General features: G+C 42.3%; 1 protein-coding gene across 1 annotated transcript in view; it reads left to right on the top strand.

Annotated features, from left to right (window-relative positions):
- Positions 1 to 22,078, top strand: part of fbxl13 (F-box and leucine-rich repeat protein 13) — a 447,713-nt gene that overhangs the window by 13,445 nt on the left and 412,190 nt on the right. Inside the window, exons 2-5 of the mRNA XM_068059249.1 lie at positions 5,672 to 5,778; positions 6,212 to 6,241; positions 11,898 to 11,991; positions 13,221 to 13,288. Coding sequence (XP_067915350.1) covers positions 5,672 to 5,778; positions 6,212 to 6,241; positions 11,898 to 11,991; positions 13,221 to 13,288 — 299 coding nt within the window. The remainder of the gene's footprint in view (positions 1 to 5,671; positions 5,779 to 6,211; positions 6,242 to 11,897; positions 11,992 to 13,220; positions 13,289 to 22,078) is intronic.

Below are 22,078 nucleotides of genomic sequence, written 5' to 3'. Positions count from 1 at the left end.
ATGTGATGGAATACTTTCCACTTGCCTGGATGGATGCAGCTCCAACAACACTCAAGAAGCTTGACACCATCCAGAACAAAGCAGCCCGCTTGATTGGCACACCATGCACAAACATTCACTCCCTCCACCACCGACGCACAGTGGCAGCAGTGTGTACCATCTACAAGATTCCCTGCAGCAACGCACCAAGGCTCCTTAGACAGCACCTTCCAAACCCGCAACCTCTACCACCTAGAAGGACAAGAGCAGCAGATGCATGGGAACATCACCTCTTGCAAGTTCCCGTCAAAGTCACACACCATTCTGACTTGGAACTATATCGCCGTTCCTTCACTGTCGCTGGGTCAAAATCCTGGAACTCCCTTCCTAACAGCACTGTGGGTGTACCTACCTCACATGGACTGCAGTGGTTCAAGAAGGCAGCTCAGCACCACCTTCTCAAGGGCAATTAGGGATAGGTAATAAATGCTGGCATAGCCAGTGATGCCCAAATCCCACGAATGAATAAAAAATGTTATTTGCCACTTCTCAGCCCAAGCGTGGATATTGTCCAGGTCTTGCTGCTTTTCTGCATGGACTGCTTCAGTGTCTGAGGAGTCGCGTATGGTGCTGAACATTGAGTTCAGCTCTTTTGTCCATGTTTGAACCAAGGCTGTAATGAGATCAGGAGCTGAGTGGCCCTGGTGGAACCCAAACTGAGCATCACTGAGCAGGTTATTGCTAAGCAAGTGCTGCTTGATAGTCCTGTCGATGACACCTTCCATCACTTTACTGATGATTGATAGTAGACTCATGGGACGGTAATTGACCGGGTTGGACTTGTCCTGCTTTTTGTGTACAGGACATACCTGGACAATTTTCCACATTGCCGGGTAGATGCCATTGTTGTAGCTGTACTGGCACAGCTTGGCTAGGGGTGTGGCAAGTTCTGGAGCACAGGTCTTCAGTACTATTGCTGTAATATTATTAGGACCCATAGCCTTTGCAGTATCCAGTGCCTTCAGTCATTTCTTGATATCATGCAGAGTGAATCGAATTGGCTGAAGTCTGTGATGTGCTGGGGATATCGGGAGGAAGCCGAGATGGATCATCAACTCGGCACTTCTGGCTGAAGATTGTTGCAAATGCTTCTGCCTTATCTTTAGCACTGATGTGCTGGGCACCCCCATCATTGGGAATGGGGATATATGTGGAGCCACGTTCTCCAGTTAGTTGTTTAATTGTCCACCACCATTCACGGCTGGATGTGGCAGGACTGCAGAGCTTAGATCTGATCCATCTATCATGTCCAAAACGCACCCGCCTTTTCAAAGCTAGGTCCCAGAGATCAGGATCCTTGCACTCATTGGCTGTGGATAGTTGTGATGTAACCCTCCAGTCAGTTGCTCCATGTGCATTTGTTTCTGTGCCATCTCCACCTGCTCCTGTTCACCCCAGTGTACTTTCCTCTGACTTGCTTTCCTAATATGATGTACTTACACTTGCCAGGGTGATGTTTAATAATTAAGTGTGCTGTAATGTGCATGGTAGATCCTGATCATTTCCTGCAGAAAGCTCACTGCATATCTCCCTTCTGAAGTCTCTCATCCCTGGGATCATTCCAGTAAATCTCCTCTGCACCCTCTCCAAGGCCTTGCCATCCTTCCTAAAGTTTGGCGCTCAGAATTGAACACAATACTCCAGCTGAGGCCCAACCAGTATTTTATAAAGGTTCAGCATAACTTCCTTGCTTTTGTATTCTATTCCTCTATTAATGAAGCCAAGGATGCCACGTGTTTTTTTAACAGCCTTCTCAACTTGCCAATCCACCCTCAAAGATTTGTGTACATACACCCCAGGTCTCTCTGCTCCTGCAACCTGTTTAAAATTGTATCATTTAGTTTGTATTGCCGCTCCTGAAACTTCCTACCAAAATGCATCACTTCACACTTCTCTTCATTAAGTTTCATTCACCATGTGTTGATTTTCCCAGTCTGTGTACGCTCTGCTGAAGTCTGTTGCTATCTTCCTCATTGTTCCTTGAATAGTGCCATGGGATCTTTTACATCTGCCTGAGAGGAAAGACAGGGCCTTTTTATAATGTCTCAGCTGAAAAACAGCACCTCCAACAGTGCAGCACTCCCTCAGTACTGAACTGGGAGTGCCAGTTTAAATTTTGTGCTCAAGTTGTTGGAGCGGGCTTAAATCCATGACTTTCTGTCTCACAGAAGAGAGTGCTACCCATAGAACCAACTAAGGCACGTTACAGCTTTTCTCTTAAACGGCCCACACTGTTGAATAGTTTGCCAACACCCAGGAGCACCCATCAGGAATGGGGAAATGGGCAATATTTGCCCCTCAACCAACATCACATAAAAAACACTATCCGACTATTTATCTCATTGTCACTTGTGAGATCTTGCTGTGTAGATTGTCTTCTGGCTTTCCTACATTACAATAGTAACTGCAGTTCAAAAGTACATGGTTGACTGTAAAGCGTCTTGGGATGTCCTGAGGACCGACGAACAAAAATCTCTCATAAAACCGAGTAAATGAACTGTAAAAACACCGTTCAAAGTTAATGATATTTTAAAAGCCTGAGCTCAACTGCCTGAAACATGAGCATTTATTGTTCTCGGAGCTGGTTTGACCAAACCAACTAGCGTTGGTTAATTGCACTTCCTTAACTGTGTTGATTGTTCCTGCACAGCAACCTGTGAATAGTGTGGACTCCTTTGGACCCCACCAGAAAGGCCGAGAGGGGGGTTTTGACGACTGGGCAACTCTCAACCTCCATAAATTTGCCCAGGCATGCGCCATGGAGAGGTCACTCCACTGACCACCTCCAGGCGCGTATCCATTGTCTCTCGAGATAAGGAGGCCCAAAAGAAAGAAAGAAAAAGATCCTGATCATTGACCAGCACCATTGTTTTTTTGTAGGCTCGTAGAATCATAGAATGGTCACATTAAAGAAGGCGGCCATTTTACCCTACCTGTCCATGTAGGCTCTCTGCAAGGGCAAGTCAGCTACTCCCACTCCTTTACCCTTTTCCCATATCCCTGCAAATTTTTTCTCTTCAGATAATTATTCAGTTCCCTTTTGAAAGCCATAATTGAATCTGCCTCCACCGTGCTCTCAGACAGTGCATTCCAAATCCTAACCTCGTTTTTCCTCATGTTGCCTTTGGTTCTTTTGCCATTCACCTTAAATTGATCTCCTCTGGTTCTCGACCCTTCTGACAATGGGAACAGTTTCTTCCTATTTACTGGGCTGGATTGGCGGCGAGCTTCAAAAATGGTGGTCCATCTGTGCGGACCACATGTTGCGGAGCTAGCGCGGCGGCTCATTTAAATAGCCAGGGCGGACCACCCACCCCAATGACGTGGAGGGAGCGTGCTGTCCGTCCCCGGAAATGGCATCAGGCGCCATTGCACAGGCACCGACGTCATTTTTAAAGGGCGTTGAGCCCTTCCATTTAGTTTAAATATTTAAAGAGATAATGAATTAAAATTTATCTAACAAATTAAATAAATGTTTCCAGCCCCTCTCCCACACCCCCATTAACCATACAGTTCGTTCTTTGCCTGCTCCGCGCCCCCCAAAATATTTACCTTTCCTGACCTTCCCCCCCCCCCACAAAGTTCATCAACTTTAAACTTTACCCCATCCCACCACCCCCTAGACCAATGAAATTAATCTGATCCTGCTCCTCCCCCACCACATTGAAAAACTTACCTGCTCCCCTCTCCCTACCAGTGTCCCTCCTCAGATGCCCGAATGGGGATACAAAGGCGCAGGAGTGCCGGCCACCGGCAGTAATATCACTGTGGAACGGATGGCGAGAGCGAATAAGTAATTTATTCTGTCATTTACATTATTTTGCATATTTAAGTTTGCCTTCCGTTACCGAGCAGCAAGGGGGCTACCACCACAAGGCCTCGCTGCCACCGGCCATATCGGGCCGAGCCTTCCAGGCGTCGAGGCCCGTGGCGGGCCTCTCCCGGAGGCATTTGCTGGCCTCCCCCTGCTACGACCCCAGACATCGGGGGTGGGGGGGCTGTAAAATCCAGCTCACTGTGTCCAAATCCCTCATGATTTGGAACACCTCTATCAAATCTCCTCCCAGCCCTCTCTTTTCTGAAGAGAACATCCCCAGATTCTTCAATCTATCTACGTAACTGAAGTCTGTCATCCCTGGAGCCATTATCATTAATCTTTTCTGCACCCTCTCTAATGCCTTCACATCCTTCCTCAAGTGCAGTGCCTAAAATTGGACACAACACTCCAGTTGAGACAGAACCAGGGATTTATAAAGGTTCATCATAACTTCTTTGCTTTTGTACTCTATGCCTCTGTTTATAAATCCCAGGATCCCGTATGCCTTATTAACCACTTTCTCAACCTGCTCTGCCACCTTCAGTGATTTGTGCACATATAGGTCCCTCTGCTCCTTCACTGCTTTTAGAATTGTATCCTTTCTTTTTTTATTGCCTCTCCCCATTCTTCCTACCAAAATGTATCATTTCATACTTCTCTGCATTAAATTTCATCTGCCATGTGTCCACCCATTCTACCAGCCTTGAATTCTATCACTATCCTCCTCTAAGTTCACAATACTTCCAAGTTTTGTGTCATCTAAATTTTTTTGAAATTGTGCCCTGCACTTTCAAGTCTAGGTCATTAATATAGATCAAGAATAACAATGTTACAGATACTGCTCTATGTAGTTTGGTTTTATCAGTTGGTCCCAGAGTTTAGAGCAAAGACGAATCCTTCAGCATTGACAGTATATCTAGATAGTGAGATCCCAGAGTTTGGGACTGTATATACCTCATCTCTGTCAAAAACAGCAGTGACCTGTCCTCTTAACACAGCTGCATATGTAGTTCAAAGGAGCCGCACTACCACAAATGAGCAAGATGGCCATACATCCCTCTTTTACTTGTCAGAAAGGAGAATTAGTGAAGTCCTCAAATTTTAGTTCCCAGCATTTTCTTCTCAGTGAGTTAGGAATTATGTTCAATCTTGGATCTGTGACATTTGAATAAGCTCCACAGAAAGATCATACTGATGATGCTAATGCTACCTACCATTCAGATAGTGTAAATTCAAATCATTCAACATGATTTCCTCATAAACCATCCGCGTGATAAATAAACAATTGTTTATCATTAGGAGCCAGGAATGTTTTGGAGACAACACAGTACACTGTCATTTGCTGAAATTGGCTAGTTTTCTGAAATTATGTGTTGAAACTATTATCAAAATACTTGGGTGCTTACTATTGCAAGGAACCCATGCAATTGCAGGCATTTCGTAGAGCAGTCTCACCTGAAACATTAACATTGTTTCTTTCAGCTGCTATGCATTTCCAGCATTCATGGGTTTAAAAAAAATCTAAATGCATTTATATCAATCCAAAAAACTATTATTCTTTTCACAATCGTGCTGCAGGACAAACTAAGTAATGCCAACTTTTGTGCTGCAACCTTGCAAGGTCACTAATGCTTGCATTTTTGTAAACTTCTTTATTTGGGATACTAACCATTTGAGACTCACTTAACAGAAAACATTCCCTACTGCAAGACCAAAAGAAACATACCCAGAAGAGCAGTAAGCAAATTAATTACAGAAAACCTGCATGAATCTTATTAATTCATCATCCTATCGAATATTTTTATTTTTTATTAGGCATTGCTTATAGGATTATTTGTTCAGTGTCCAGATGATCCATTAATATATTTGGAGGAGAAAATCAAAGAACTACAAAACCAAATGAAAAATCAAGCTTTGCTTTTGTGAGTATAAAATCAAATTCAGAATACAATTTGCTTCAATCCTTAAGACATTTTTTATCACACTATGCTATTAATTGAGAGCAATTTGGCCTTAGAATGTAACTAAATTCTATTAGATGCACTTGACTTGTTACATACTGTTGTAGGAAGCCTTTGATTTTGGTGCATTTGCCAAAATAATTAGAAATTATATTTGACATATATTTTTCTGCCTATTGCTAAGAAAATAATGTTGAGCCCTTGAAATTGCCAATGTCCTTTTCCACTGGATTGCTGGAATTACTTTTTCCTGAATGCTTTAGCTTGTGAATGAGTACAACAATATCACAAAATCAAGAAGAAATAGACCTCATTAGTTATTTGGTTAATTACATTTATTTCAAGTAATTCAATCAAATAATTTATTTTTAAAAAAAGTTTTCTTTTGTTACAGGACGAATCAAAGGCATCTAGACTTGAGCTGGTGGGTCCTATAAATCAACATTTACAATGTCTAATTGCAAATTGAGGACAGCTAACATTCAACCATGATCCAGTTTGCAATTTAACCATGATCAGAGTGTAAACTTTACACTGTAATTTCTTATCAGATTTAACTGAAAGCAGTTAAAGCAGTACTTTTGGCTTGAATAGATTTTATGTAATTATTGTAACGGAGCTAAATTCTGTAAAGTGGCTAAATAAATGAAATTGTATTCCCCTCTTTTACAGAAAAACAGCCTGTTTCCACAATTACAAAGTATAAAATTGTTTTAGATTTTGCTGTATCTCATTATGTTACATACATTACAAACCTATTCAGCAAGAGGGCACCATAACTTCAAATTTATCATGCCTCTGACAATTATCTGGAATATGGGTAGTCATGTGATATGAACATGAATAAGGGGGAAAAAACAGTTTTTAAGTTTTAGCAGTTATGGCACAATAAGATATTCTACCACTGTCCTTTGTTAATCATGCCAAAATCTCAGAATGTTTTAAAGAGAAAGAGTAGTAAGGTATATTTGCTAATGTTAGCAGTAAACTAGCTTTGTACTCATATTGACTTTTTTGTTAACATTGGAGAGAAGTATATGTATATATATATAGTATTTGTAGTACATTAAAGAGCAATATTTCCCAACTAAGTAAGTTAGACCATGTTACCAGCATGCATTGTAGCTTCTTATTTGTTCCACAAAGAAATGTAGTCAACTAAGCCAGGTTAGATATAGTACAAGCTAGCTGTAGAGTACAATTTCCTCTTTAGTATCCCAACAATTCTTAAGTGCTCCACCAGCATGAATTTTTCCATTTCGACTCCAGCTGTTCCACACCCTCACCAAGTTAAACTGCCAATTAATGCTGAATAAATGCATTCTTGTGCTGTGGGCCCATGTCAATAGGAAATGGATTGAGAAAGCCCAAACTTATTTCATATAGGCTCTTACAGCCAATGGACAATGAAGATCTTAATCATGTTTTGAGATTTTTGACTATTTGACTTTGTAGAGATTTCAGATTAATTTATATTAATGCTGTTAAGGTAAATTCAGCTCATTAGGGATTCATTCCATACATTACACTTATTGGCAGCAACTTGGATCAGATCCAGATGTAGTGGTTGGAGCATACTATATCAGTTTGGGAAACTGAGGTTCAGTTACACATTCCAGGGAGGAAATTGCATATGAAGTTGGAAAAGGTCATTCCTCACAGAGTGCAGTGTGGGGTCTTGGCTGTACATAGGAATATATTAATTGTTAGATGAAAAAAGACCAAAGACCCATCTAGTTCGCTTTCCAACATCCTGGTGATCACATGATACAATAATAATGGAGTTATTGACTAATCATAACAATCAATCGCTATCAATCTACAACAGGAAGATAACTTCATTGGTAGAGAACTTTGAGAACCATGAGTCCAAAGTCACCTTTTTCCTGCCAAGCATGCTACACTTCACCACATGTCATGTCTCAAGTTAGTCATCTATGTATTCAAGAATAATATGTGTCATGTACAAGGTAGCAAGCACAAACAGCCCTTCTTAGATTTAAAGAAGAAAAGTGAAATTCATTAAAACTTAAAACTCTAATTCGGTTAACACCTACGGATACACCCCACACTTGCATGCATACGCGATACGCACATACAAATAGAGACAGAAAAGAGCAGAAGATAAAATAAGGTAGGGAGGTTTGAGGCAATATTAGAATAGTTTCTTGTTACTGTGCTTCGAGCTCACTGTAGGTAGTCCTTTTGTAGGTAGTCTTGCTTTTTGTTTGGGCCCAGTATTCTTAAACCTTGTTCACTGTAGGAGACTTTTCTCTCTTGGGGTTCATGTGTCTTCAATGGGTCTTCAGTTCCGTGAGGAAGAGATGGGAGCAGACTGGAGAGAGGTCTTTTCAGTCCAGGAGCAAACAGCTTTCTGAGTTCAAATTCTCTGTGGCAAGTTCAAATTCAAAAAAACTCCAACAACCAGTTAGTCCTGTGACTTATCTGGTCTGACCACGTCTGTTTGTGTATTCGGCCATCTTGGTGGTTAACCTGGAATGCTAGCTTCTCCACCTTCAACGTCTGGTAATCAAAAGTCCATTGTGGATTAAATTGGTGCAGGAAGTGGCCAATTTGGCCTTTCCAAGTACTGTCTGTCTTTCCAGCCAAGGGTCTGGTGGTTTTTTTAAAAACAAGTTCTTTCTTTACTCCAGTAATAGTTTAAAAAATCAATGTTCATGTGGTGAAATATGAGTGCATCATTCTTGGCAGGTGGGGACCTGCATGACAGAATGTACTGGCCAATTCAGTGAGTGTTTCATTAAACCGATCTAAGTAAAATAATAATCTACACTGCAACTTTCATACACACATACACAAATAGGTTACAGAGTGGGGAAAGATAGATTGGTTGGCTCGAGTCTGGAGTAATAAAGAGGGGTATACAGTCTGTGGAGTTGGATGACTCGGTTGTCTTCCAGATGGACTCGGTGGTCCTGAGGCTTCTGGCTTGTAGAGGTGGCCAGCAGATTTGGGGTTTTCCTGGAGAACAGCGATGCAGTTAGTTTCCTTCATGGTGTCTCTATATGCACCAATGATAGACTTAGGTGGCCATGGCCAGGAAGGAGGGCTCAAAACCTGCCAGGTGGACTGGGGGGGAGAGAGCAAGAGAGACCCCATTTGGGTCTCTTCTGATTAGTGTGCAATTGCTTGTCTGCTGTAGAGAGAGAGAAGCCAGCTTAAAACACACAGATGGTGGGCCTATCACATGATGGCTCAGTGTATTTCCTCTTGCAACTTAATTAGTTAGTATCTACGAATTCCCTTCTCTCAATCAGGGCCCCATTGTTCAAGTGGTTGCCTTTGAATAGTTCGTCTCCACTAGTTTAATGTCCCAAATGTTTATCTTTAAATGTCTTGTTAATGGGACTGGCCAGGTGATGCATTCCAAACTTCCCAAGTCATTGTTCTGGAGGGGACTGACCAGATAATTCAACTCTCATTCAATACATTGGAATGTAAAGGATTTTGATGCAAATTTTGGTGGCCATTTTAGTTGCTAGAAGCCACCTTTTAGAAAAATTTTAATTCCGTTTTCCAGCTGATGGATTAAAAAAATCATTAGGCATAGCATGTGTTTGTGACAGTCTCTCTCTGTCTCTGTCTATATCTTTCTGTCTCTGTGTGTCTTTGTCCCTCTCTGTCTGTGTGTGTGTGTGTATCTCCCTCTCTCTGTTTCTGTGTGTCTCTCTCTCTCCCCCCTCCCTTTGAGTCTCCACCACCAACCTCTCCTGCTTCTGGGGCTCAGTTACTCCAGCACTCTGCTCCCAGGGCCCAATTACCCCAGCACCCTGCTCACAGGACTCAGGCCTGGGCCCTGCTGCCTCCTCAGGCAGCTCCTCCTTGGTGACAGTGGCAGAGATGAAGAGCCTGGGGCCCGAGGCACAGTCCGGGTCTGTACACAGACAGAGCCAGGGCCCACCTCAAGCCCGGGTGGGCTGCGCTGGGAATGGAGTACAGGCGGGAAGTGCCAGCAGACATGCTGCTCAGTCTGGGTGACGCCATGTTACTAAAGGAGCCAGAACCTCAGATACTGGAGAGTGCCATCTTGGTAAAGGAGGACATGCGCAGCAAGGTGTTTCCATCATGTCAGTAAAGCTGCTGCAGCCATTGTCAGTCACAGAAAGTTTTGGCAGGCTGAAAGAAGCCAATGGCGGAAATTTCTCATCCTTGGTGGGCTGGCTGGAAACCTTTGGCAGGCTGGATTCTGGCCCATGGGCCGTATATTGGACAACCATGCTCTAGAGTAAACAATTCCAAAGACTCCCAATCCTCTGAGTGAAGAAATTTCTCCTTATCTCAGTCCTAAATGATTGTCCCCATATCCTGATATGGAGTCCAAAACTGTGCACAGTATTCCAGGTGTGGTCTCACCAAAGCCCTATACAGTGGCATGGTGGTGCAGTGGTTAGCACCGCAGCCTCACAGCTCCAGCGACCCGGGTTCGATTCTGGGTGCTACCTGTGTGGAGTTTGCACATTCTTCCTGTGACCGCGTGGGTTTCTGCCGGCTGCTCCAGTTTCCTCCCATAGCTAAAGACTTGCAGGTTGATACGTAAATTGGCCATTGTAAATTACCCCTAGTGTAGGTAGGTGGTAGGGGAATTGAGAGGATGTGATAGGAATATGGGATTAATGTAGGATTAGTATAAATGGGTGGTTGATGGTTGGCACAGACTCAGTGGGCCGAAGGGCCTGTTTCAGTGCTGTATCTCTAAATAAATAAATTGTCGCAAGACCTCCTTATACTTGAACTCCAATCCCCTTGCAATAAAGGCCAATCTGCCATTTGCCTTCCTACTCGCTTGCTGTACCTGCATGCTAACTTTCTGTGTTCCTTGTACGTGCCCCCAAATCTATCTGAACATCAACATTTAAAAGTTTTACACCTTTTAAAAGTATTCTGCTTTTCTATTCTTACTACCAAAGTGAATAAACCTCACACTGCCCAAATTATACTCCATCTGCAACCCTTGTTGCCCATTCACTTAACCTGTCTATATCTCTTTGCAGCCTCTGTATCCTCCTCACAGCTTACATTCCCACCTAACTTTGTATCGTCAGCAAACTTAGATACATTGATCTTGATCTCTTCATCTAAGTCATTAATATAGAATGTAAACAGCTGCGCTCCCAGCACTGATCCTTGTGGCATTCCACTAGTTACAGCCTGCCTACTTGAAAATGCCCTGTTTATCCCTACTCGCTGTTTGCTGTTCGTTAACCAATCCTCCACCCATGCTAACATATTACCCCCAACTCCTTGAGCCCTTATCTTGCATATTAACCTTTTGTGTGGCACCTTATCGAATGCCTTTTGGAAATCCAAGTATACTACAACTGGTTCCCCTTTATCTACCCTACTAGTTACACCCTCAAAAATCTCTAATAAATTTGTCAAACACAATTTCCCTTTCATAAAACCATGTTGACTTTGTCTGATCATACTATGATTTTCTAAGTGCATTGTTTAGACTTCCTTAATAATAGATTCCAGCATTTTCCTGACAATTCTGTCAGGCTAACTGGCCTGTAGTTCCTTGTTTACTGTCTCCCTCCTTTTTTGAATAGTGGAATTACATTTGCTAACTTCCAATCCACTGGAACCATTCTAGAATCTAGGGAAATTTGGAAAATCAAAACCAGCGCATCCACTATCTTTGGTGAAAGTGAATTTGAACTAATTACAAAAGGGTTTATTTGATACTTTCACACAGCACTGAAATTGAAAATCAGGACCTGATGGAGTGAGGGATTAAACTGCTCCACCTTTCTGCTCCAATGCAATACACCATTGTGGTGTTTTAACACTACCCATTTCGCCACAGTTAAATCATTTTAGTTAATTCTGTAGTTGTAGGCCATGGAGAAGGCTATGCCTCAGGTTGTCTAATCTTCATTAGCTGGAGCATGCATGGCAGTGAGAGCTTTTAAGGGAGTAAAAATGTAGATAGAAATAATTTTTCACTTCTAAGCATTAGTCAATTTTTATGCCCTGGTTTGTATCTTACATGCATTGTTTTCATGTAAATTGTTATTCTGTTAATTGTACTTTTAATATTTTACTCCTTTCTTATTTAGGGATATGTTTATCGATGCCGAATTCAGACAAAGCATGAGCAAAATGATAGGCAGTTATCTAAGCTATCTATTTGATCTGGAGTTAGGTGAGGTGGTAAGCAGCTGGTCAGTTTTCTATTTCCTATAACTATATATAGGATGATAGGGTAAGTGTCAAATGCCTATTTATAATTCACTAGTAAATATAACCTATCAGCACCAAAGTTACAAGTCAGTTGCATACTACCATTGAAATGTTCAGAAATATTTCACACTTGCTGGTTACAATTCTTTTTGTGCATGATCATTTCTAATTATTAAGTAAATAAAGACCACTTTGCATATCTACCAATCCCTAACTTTGTCCATCTCTAGTTTTCTCCCTGTTTTGCTCATCCTTTGTGGTTCAAGATTCATATTCTTTGTCTCTCCTCCTGAAGCTGATCTCATTAGACTTTTACACAGACTCCTTAACTAGTCTGAACTGCAAAAGCCATAATGTACTTTAATTTAAAGCACACTATTGTGTAGTTTTCAAGCAGTGTACTACTCAGGTTTTTATAAGCTCTAATTTTAAGCCCTGCACCAAACAAGAACAAGATCTGGGGGTGCAGGAGGAATTGGGAGTAAAAGTCATGGCTGTGTGCAACTTACCTGCTTCCCATCAACCTTGAACCCCAAGCCGTTTTAACAGACAAGTTATAAGCAGTGTCCTAAGCCCTTGACTCAAGCTGGTGAGGGTCACACTGACGTGCAAAAGTCATGGTCTGATGATGGGGCCCCTGATGGTATCTTAACCCAGGGCCACAGGTCTTGAGTGCAGTGCCAGTTGCAGCCAGGAAAGCTGGCATCAGAAGGTAAATAAAAAATGTTAATTTTTTAAGGCTTCCCCATGGGCGTGGAGGAGTAGGAGTTCTCCTCTGGACTCCAAAAGGAATCCTTGAGCCTCTCCAGTCCCAGATTTCCCCCCAACATCACTGGTTTTTATATATTTTTAAATAAAATCACTGTGGAAATGTACATGGACCTCTTCTTCATTGAGTATCTGGGCCCCTCCCCAATCAATCCACTCAGCAGTTGATCATTCTCGAGAGTCCATGGTGGTGGCCACCTGCTGTGCTTGTCCCATGCCTGCCCGCCAGCCTCAGGTCATTTCCATTATGCATTATATTAATGAAGTGCAGGAATTAAATGGCTTGAATATCATGCAGGCAATCTGGTCCCATAAACTTACACTTGCCACTCACCCCAAGTTAAAATCAAAGTTATGGTCTTTAATAAAGTAGAATGTTTTTGGACCGAATCAAAATGTTAATCATTTATCATTGCAATATATTTTTGCAGCTTGCTCCAGATTTGTATGAGAAAGCATATTTGTTTCATTCAAACTTTTTATTGAAGAAGTGCTTTTGGTAAGTACATTTGTAGGAGCTATTTGATAGAAATAAATAAAATCATTCTTGATTTTTAATTCTTATATGTTTGTACAAAATATAAACCTTTTCATTATTCTGCATAATGCCTCAGGAGTACTTCCAGATTGCCAACATAGAGAATTGCCATGGATACCTTTGCTTTATGAAGTTTTGGATCTTGATCGTGTTTAAGTTATTCTCCCTTTAGAGTGCCTTACAAAGGCTGGCTTGCCTGTGTGGCATTTCTTTATTGTAGTTCCACATGGTTAAGTTTGTTCATGAGGACAACAAGACAAATCACGCATCTTCATTACCTATAGCTTATACTTGTTGCCATTTGTCAATCTTCAAAAAAGTGGAGGAAGAGGAGATGGACGCAGATAATGCTGAGCAGAGAGGTGCCCCTGCTGCATGAGCAGGTGGCCTCCTCCTGCCACCTTCTGGGAAGAGGACCTTGCTCCACTCCCTCAAGGCCTTCAGCATTAGATCCAGGCTGGCATCAACAAAGCGAGGGGCAGCCCTGCCCCAGGTGCCAGGCCTCCAGCTCTCCTGTGATATCTCACTTCCCTCTGCTGTGGAAGGCTTTGGCACAATCAGCAGATTTATCCATAAGGACCACCAGCAGCCTCAGTGATGGCTGCCATGGGGTGTCCAAATGAGTCCCACTCTTCCTTTGACCCACCTACATTCCCGCTCCCACTGGCTCGTGGGCAAGAAACCCGTTTCCATACCCATTAAGGGCTTCTTCACATGAAAATCTTAACTTTAATCACTTTCCCACCAGCGGCGGGTTTCTAACCTGAAAACAAACCTGACTCCTGTTTCCTGTCTCCGTGGTGAAAATCCAGCCCAAAATATTTGTTTACTATCTCTGCTACTTCCTCACTCCCCATGATAACTTCTGTCTCTGCCTCTAAGAGATCCAACTTTTACTTTAGCTACTCTCCTTTTTATATACTTGTAAAAGCTCTTACAATCTGTTTTTATATTCTTGGAAAGTTTACTCATTTTATTTTTTCCCCTTTTATCAACTTTTTGGTAGTTCTTTGCTGGTTTCTAAAATGCTTCCAATCCTCAGGCTTTGCAACTTTATCAGCTTTTAATCTAATACTATCCTTAACATGCCTAGTAAACCAAGGATGGATCTTTCTTGCTGAGTTTTTGTTTTTTAATTGAATGTACTTTTTGTTTTTTTAAAAGTTTATTTTTATTTAAGTTTAAGATTTTTGTTTGGGACTGGAGTCCCAAACTTTCAAACTTAATATGAAGTTCAATTGTATTATGAACACTTTTTCTCATAGGATCTCTTAATTAGATTACTAATTAAACCTGCTTCATAGCACAATACTAGATCTAAGACAGCTTTATATCTAATTGGTTCCACCACGTATTCTTCCAGGAAACTGTCACAAAAGCATTCTACAAACTCATCTTCCAGGCCTATTTTGATTTGTCCATTCTATATGAAGATTAAAGTGGCACTGCATTTCCTCTTGTTGGATGCCAGTTATTACCTAAAGGTGTAGACAAATGAGCACCACAAGAAATTTAGGTGCAAGTTCCTATGAGCAGGATTGGCCTGCAAACCAGCATAAATTTTGACATAATTTCCGTGTAAATGTGAGGCTCAGCAAATGTTACATGACAGCTCCACTGTACTGGTAGTAAAACGCCCCCCTCCCAACATCATGGATTGGCGCAACTCATTTTCTCTCTTTCTTTCTTCAAATAAAATCACTGTCTCCGTTGATACCGTGACATGTTTGTAGTGAAGTTGAAATTCAAACATGGAATAAAATAATATTACACCTCAGTTACGAGTTGGGATGTTGACGATTGTGGGATACATTTCTCCTTTGGGTGATCGGTGGGCAGAGCAATGATCGGCCACTGGATCACCTGGACACAAGGCCCAGCCCATAATGAGACCCTGGCCTTATTTGTATTTCATTACTGGATTTCTCAGTCATTGGGATTGCTGACGGGCCAACCCGGGTGAGATTTTTGCCTGAGATCTGCAATATTTAAAGGGTGAATGCACGTCTTAGAGAGATGCTGAGTCTCCCTGAAGAAGAGTCTGTCCTGGTAATTGCTTTGTGATTTTTCAGCAATTGCTATTTGTTCGGTGCCTCTAAAAAGAATAAGTTCTGATGAGCAGGTCTTTCTATAGCTTTTCCTGCATTCTCCTTCCTGGGGCTCGTCTTTCTCTGATAACATCACCTCTGTAGCTGCTGCTGGATCAATATCTTACCTCAGTTACAAGACATTATTATGTAGGAGGCAGCAGGCAACCATGCTATGGGAGGCATGATGAGGTCTATATTGAAGGAAACCCCCAATTTATCCAGACACCCTAATCACTGTTACGGCATACTTACTTATTGGCCAGGTGTTCCCATGGCTATCATTGTACCACCTTTCAGATGCTGTTTGTGGGTGCTGGATGGGTGTCATCAGCCCTGGCAATAATGGGTAGGCCTTTTCCCCGAGTAGCCCATGCTTGGACCTGCTGCTCTTGGTCAAAAATTGCAGAGATATTGGACTGATACAGAATGAATTCATCATGACTGCTCGCAGTACTACTTTGTTATCTTTGAAGACACAACATCTTAATTCTTGCAAGTGCAACCATGCACACACCTGGATAATTCATAGGCGATTATATGATGTTACCTCAGTAAATAGCAGCATGGATTGTTTGAACTTGTCAGTTGCTGCCAATCCCACTGCTCAGTCATGTTGACTTGCAGCATCTATGGGGAACTTGATGTACTGGCTTGCCTCAGTGAACAAAATATCTATCATTTGTTTTATACAGGTTATGTGAAGCTGATTGGCTAACGTGTAACCATTTTCTCCTTTGCAGCCTGGAATGACCATGAAGCAAAATAAATAGAGGAAAACTATCATTTTGACTGCCACTGGCAGAGAGTGACCAGATGACATAGAAAGCTGCAGTTTGTTTTGTGAGTGGGAAGCTGCACAGATCTCCTGTTTGTTGGGAGAACCTGTTCCTCCTTACACATTATTCCTCAGTGAGCTCTGGCAACTCTGTCTAATGATACAATGGCCAGGATTTTAATGGCCCCCAGGAGGTGGGCTGGGAGGTAGGGTAAGATAGAGGGGAGCCGCGTCAGGTCAGCTTCTTAACGCAGTCCCGCTGGACCGGAAGTGGAAAGGGTTCCCACTACAAGGAGGCGGGGTGCCAATTTCCATCATTAACGGCCCAATAAGGAGCCATTTTACAGCGCCGTTAGCATTTTTCTGATGATGGGGTGACCTTCCTGGCATGTGGGGAGTCTGCCAGTTGAATGGAAGTGGTGTCCCAGCAGCAGCCCTGGAGGGAAGGCTTTCGGGGATAAAGCGGGGGCTGCGGACAAGGAAGGCAGTCCCCGTAGCCCCAGCCATTTCCCGGGAGGGATTTCCTCTCCGACACTGGACCCCATGTTATAGTTTAAATTTTTTTTGTCTTACCTTCCTAGCAGCCGATGACGCCTGCATACCTCAGCAGTGAGCACCTCTCCTGGTGCCGTGGCTGAAGCTTCAGAGCTGCCGGGCCTCTGATTGGGCCTCTCACATCCGGGTTACTATACTCTTTGCACCGAATAAAGATGGTAGTCTGCAGGTTAAGGTAACTGGAGTTTAATCATCTGAGCTCCAGGATGTCACTGCAGGGTAGTTCCTCAGGGTGGTGTCCTTGGCCCAACCATCTTCAGCTGCTTCATCAATGACGTTCCTTCAATCATTAGGTCAGAAGTGAGGATGTTCGCTGATGATTGCACAATATTCAGCCAGAAGTGCCGAGTTGATGATCCATCTCGGCCTCCTCCTGAAGGAGGACCATTTGCGACTCCTGAGATACTGAAGCAGTCCGTGTAGAAATGCAGCAAGACCTGGACAATATCCAGGCTTGGGATAAGTGACAAGTAACATTCGTGCCACACAAGTGCCAGGCAATGACCATCTCCAGCAAGAGAGAATCTAACCATCTCCCCTTGACATTCAATGGCATTACCATCGCTGAATCCCCCACTATCAACATCCTAGGGGCTACCATTGACCAGAAACTTCGCAGTAAAAGAGACCAGGTCTCAGTTGGCCATTTTAGCTGCCTTGCCAGTTTCTCGAAGGATACAAAAAACGCTTCCACATCTTCGTCATTGAATTTTGAAATTAATTAAGCGAGTTTTAGCAATCACGTACCTAGCCCTGAATTGTGCTCCTCCATATTGGCCATGCTTTCACTCAGGTTACTCCATTGCTCCCTAACTAACTCAAGCCACTTCAACTCTCTTTCTTTGCATTCTTTCTGGAATTTTCTTTTTCTGTCTCTTCTCCTGCCTTTCATTTTCTTCATGTTCCTTTTAGAAGGCCCTCTCTTTCTCCCTCTCCTGCTTCGCTCTCTCTCTTTTTTCTCTAATTCAAATTTCCTTTGTTCCAATTGTAACTTTGCTAGCAATTCCGTGTCTGGGTCTGCTTCTAACACTGCTTCTGCTTCATCAGATTCATGGGAAAAATGGATGGCCTCGAGCCTTAGGAGTTCAGACTTCCTAGCCTTGCCATGTACAGTGATCCCACACTGCGCAGTCATTTTTCTCAATTCCTCCATAGACAGTGCTTTTAACTTATCCCAAGTTACTTCACCCTGGCTTAGAGAGCTACTCGCTTCAGTTGCAGACATGTTGGTATTCAATCTGACACAACCACCAGAAAACCTGTATTGATTTTTTCTCTTTTTGTTTGGGAACAATTTGGCTTCTCACTTCCAATTTCACTCGTTTGTCTCTGGGTAACAATCCTGGACGAGCCCCCATTTTTTGTTACGACCAAATGAGAAATGTGCCTTGGGGTCTTTTGCTATCTTTACCTGGTCTTAGTGTAAAGACTTTAATTTTAAACACACTGTGTTTTGAGTTCTCCTTTTTGTGAATCTTTGTTCACAGTTTTCCAATTATAAGACAAAGAAACTAATTCACACAAGCTTTCTCAGATTTAAAGAAGAAAGATGAAATTTTACACGTAGGAAACTTTTCTCTCTTTGAGTTTCACATGTTTTCACAAGATTCAGTTCTGTAGGAAGGAGATGGAAGCAGGCAGGAGAGAGGTCTTCTTTCTTGCTTCAGTTCCAGGAGAGATCTTTACTTCATGAGCACACGATTTGTCTCTAAAATCGTTCGTTGGAAATTCAAAATTCTCTGCAATAGCCAGTTAGTCATGTGATTAAAACTGGTCTGACCACTATTTCTGTGTATTGGGGAAGCAACAACTGGGTCCCCATTGTTCCAACATTGCTAGTACTGTGCAAATGTCCTTCCAGTCAGGGCTTGCAGTTTTAAGTTTTAATATTCCTGTGGTGAAATCTATGTGCATCAGTCTTGGTAGGTGGGGGGGTTTGCCTGACAAATTTTACTGTTGTCTGTGAAAATTCACACTTCTCATTTAACGTGAGACCTGCTTCTCGTCTTTATAATACAGCTCTTACCCATGTATCGTGTTCCTTTTGTTTTGCTCTGTGAATTAATAAGTAGTCCATGTGACAGATTATTCTGTCTAAGCCTTCCAGGATTTTTGACATCGTTCTCTGAAAATCTCCGGTGTCGATGTTATATCAAAAGGTAACCTGACTGTTGCTGAAAAAAGAGACATGTTGTTGAAACTTTTCGTCTTGCACTCATCAGGACAATCCACAAGAATACCACTGTAAGGGAAAACAACAACTTTATACTTTATGAGAGGAGAGTGCTGAACTCTGAATGGTAGAGGCATTGCCATGGAGAATGGTGACTGACAGCTAACTGCCAAATTTTGTTTGAAATTTAAACCAGGCAGCTTGACTCTGATTGGTCAAGGCATTGCCCTGAGGAATGACCCAACAAATGGCTGTCACTTATTTGTTTAGCTGAAACAGGTACAATGTTTGCACATGTTCTTTCTGTTGTTCATTCCTCAGGGCAATGCCTTGACCAATCAGAGTCAGGTTGCCTGGTTTAAATTTCAAACAAAGATTGGCAGTTAACTGTCAGTTACCGTAAACTGGTGCATTCTCCATGGCAACGCATCTACCAATCAGAGTTTACTTGTCAACCAATCAGCACTCTCATACATTATAAAGTTGTTGTTTTCCTTTACATTAATATTCATGTGGATTGTCCTGATGAATACAAGACAAAAAGCTTCAACAACAGGTCTCTATTTTCAACAATACTTACGTTCTGTAATACCAAATAACAAAAAGGTAACCTGTTGAAACAGAATCTCCCAAAAGGTGTTATAAATGTTGTCAACACTTTAGATTCTTCATCCAATAGTAACTGCCAGAATGCACAGTTTGCATCTAATTTTGTAAATATGGAGCTTTTTCCCAGTTTTGCTAAACTTTCATCCATTAATGCTGTTGGGTTGAGCTCTTTCTCTACTGCTTTGTTAAGTGAGGTGGACACAGATTCTTATGGATCCATCTAGTTTCTTTACTGGAACCATACCAGAATACTATCTATAATAAAAGCAAAATTCTGAGGATGCTGGAAATCTGAAATAAAACCAGAAAGTGCTAGAAGTACTCAGCAGTTCAGGCAGCATCTGTGGAGAGAGAAGCAGAGTTGACGTTTCAGGCCTCTCTATTTCCAGCGCTTTCTGATTTTATTCCAGAACACTATCAAGTTTGTTTAGTTACTGCTGCTATCACTGTTTGGTTCTCCAGGAGTGGGTGTGGGACCTTTCTTGGTGTGAATAAACACACAGGCTCTGTCTCTTTTATTAGACTTATGGGATATTCTGTCTTCAATTTTCCCAATCCTCTAAATAGCTTTGGGAAATCAGTCCTAAAATCTCTTGGCTGGTACTCTTGTCCCTTAATTTCCTCTCCCCTACATTTCAGTTATAGGTCGACACATGTGTTCCTGCTGAGTAATGAACAACTCTAATTCTTAATAATATACAGCGTTTTGGGAATCTCTTTATTCTTGTATCTCAAAGTTGTTCTCAGTTCCCCTATAACTTTCAGCTCTGTGCCTCCAAGCCCATATAGCTTCTTGTTTGTTGTTCTAAAGCTTCCCTTCTTTAGCCATGGTTTCTTATCCGATAGAACAGAAACCACTGCTCCCAAGTCTAACTTAAGGCTAGTTTTATTTCCTCCTACCATGATGATATCTGCTGTCCAGCAATTTTCAGTTGGTCCTTGTATTCCTCCTAAGAAAGGAGTTTCAATCGTTTGCTTATCTTGTACCGCTTTCATTCTCCTGTTTAAACGATTTGTCCCTTGCTGGTCTGCAGCATTTTGCTTCTTGCTGTGACACATCGACTGGAAATGTTCCTTTTTTTTACATAGGAAACATTCCATCTCCCTGGCTGAGCAATTTTTCTCCCAATGTCTCTCCGGCAACACCTACTGCAATTCAGTGCTGTTGCCTCTGGATACCTTTCCTGCCTATCGGGCTTTTTGGCACCATTCTGTTTCATTTTTTTTTCACCAACTCCACCGAGTCTGATGTATTCAAGATCGGACTCTCCCCGTCCCATCAAACCACGGGTCTGTTGTATTTTCTAACCTCCCACTGTCTGCTTGGCTGAATGGCTTTTTGTAAACTTAAGTCTTCCCTTGACTGTAGTTGATCTGACAGTGCATTGTCCATAAGTCCGACTACGGTCCTATCTCAAATCAATTCCTCTCACATGCTTCAATACTCGCAATCTTCAGTGATCTTGGAGAGGTCATTACTGATTCAGCACTTTCCCCTTTTCTCTGGGTGCACTTATTAAATTTTGCCTGTTCAACAATGTTTTTCCTGATCTTGAAATACTCTTCTATAGCTTTCATGACTTCAGTTTAAGTAGTTTGCTTCTCATCGATTCCTTGGGTTATGAGAATGTTGTCTGCACACCCCCACATGGCCTATAACAATGTACTGACCTGCTCTTTGTCTGGTCTCTGAGCTAAACCCAATGCAGAATGGTACCTCTCGAACCTCTAGATCCATTTCAGCCATGCCTCAGCTTGATTCAGACCTGCGACCCGCTCAAAGGTCTCTAGCAAGAACAATGATCTTTCCATCTTCTGTTTTTTCAATATTTTTTCTGTTATCGTTTCTTCTCTTCTACGATCACTTTTCCTCTGCCATCATGTAATATCTGGGATACTATACTCTTTGTACCGAATAAAGATAGTAGTCTGTGGGTTAAAGTAACTGGAGTTTATTTACTAATGTTTATCATCCAAGGCTGCCACTACAATACTCCTCACGTGAGGCTCTGTACATTCTGTGACATCGCATCCTGTAATGATGCTTACAGTCTATTTACATACCTAGCAACAACCAACATCACATTATACTACAGGGCTAGCAGCATCAGGAGCTGACCCACCATCCTTAATTGGATGGCGATCCCACAAGGCAGCCAATTAATTAGCAGGCTGCCTGTGGTAAAACTGCTGAGCAAGTTCCGCTGCCAGTGAGTGCAGGCTCCAGACCCGCTTTTTATCCCGACATCGGGGTCCCAACTCCCCTCGTAAAATTCAGCCCTATGTGAAGGGTAGAGACTGCACAACCTCCATTCTATGTGGTACTCTGACATTCAGCACCTGATGCTCATTCTGCTGTTGGTGCTGCTGCTTCTCTTGCCATCTTCATCCTCCAGTGCCTATAATCGGATTGCTTGAAACATTCCCATGTCTACTCTCCTAACTCACTCTCCCTGAAGGCAAAGGGATTTTGCTTAGAATTTTCACACGACTCTTATACTCAGTATTGAAGTTGCAAATTTTTCCACACCACTCAGCTAAGAATTTCA

This window comes from Heterodontus francisci, chromosome 27 (assembly GCF_036365525.1).
Source record: "Heterodontus francisci isolate sHetFra1 chromosome 27, sHetFra1.hap1, whole genome shotgun sequence".
Classification (NCBI taxonomy): domain Eukaryota; kingdom Metazoa; phylum Chordata; class Chondrichthyes; order Heterodontiformes; family Heterodontidae; genus Heterodontus; species Heterodontus francisci.
Note: the sequence above shows the minus strand (reverse complement) of the source record. Positions and strands in the feature narration are given on the sequence as shown.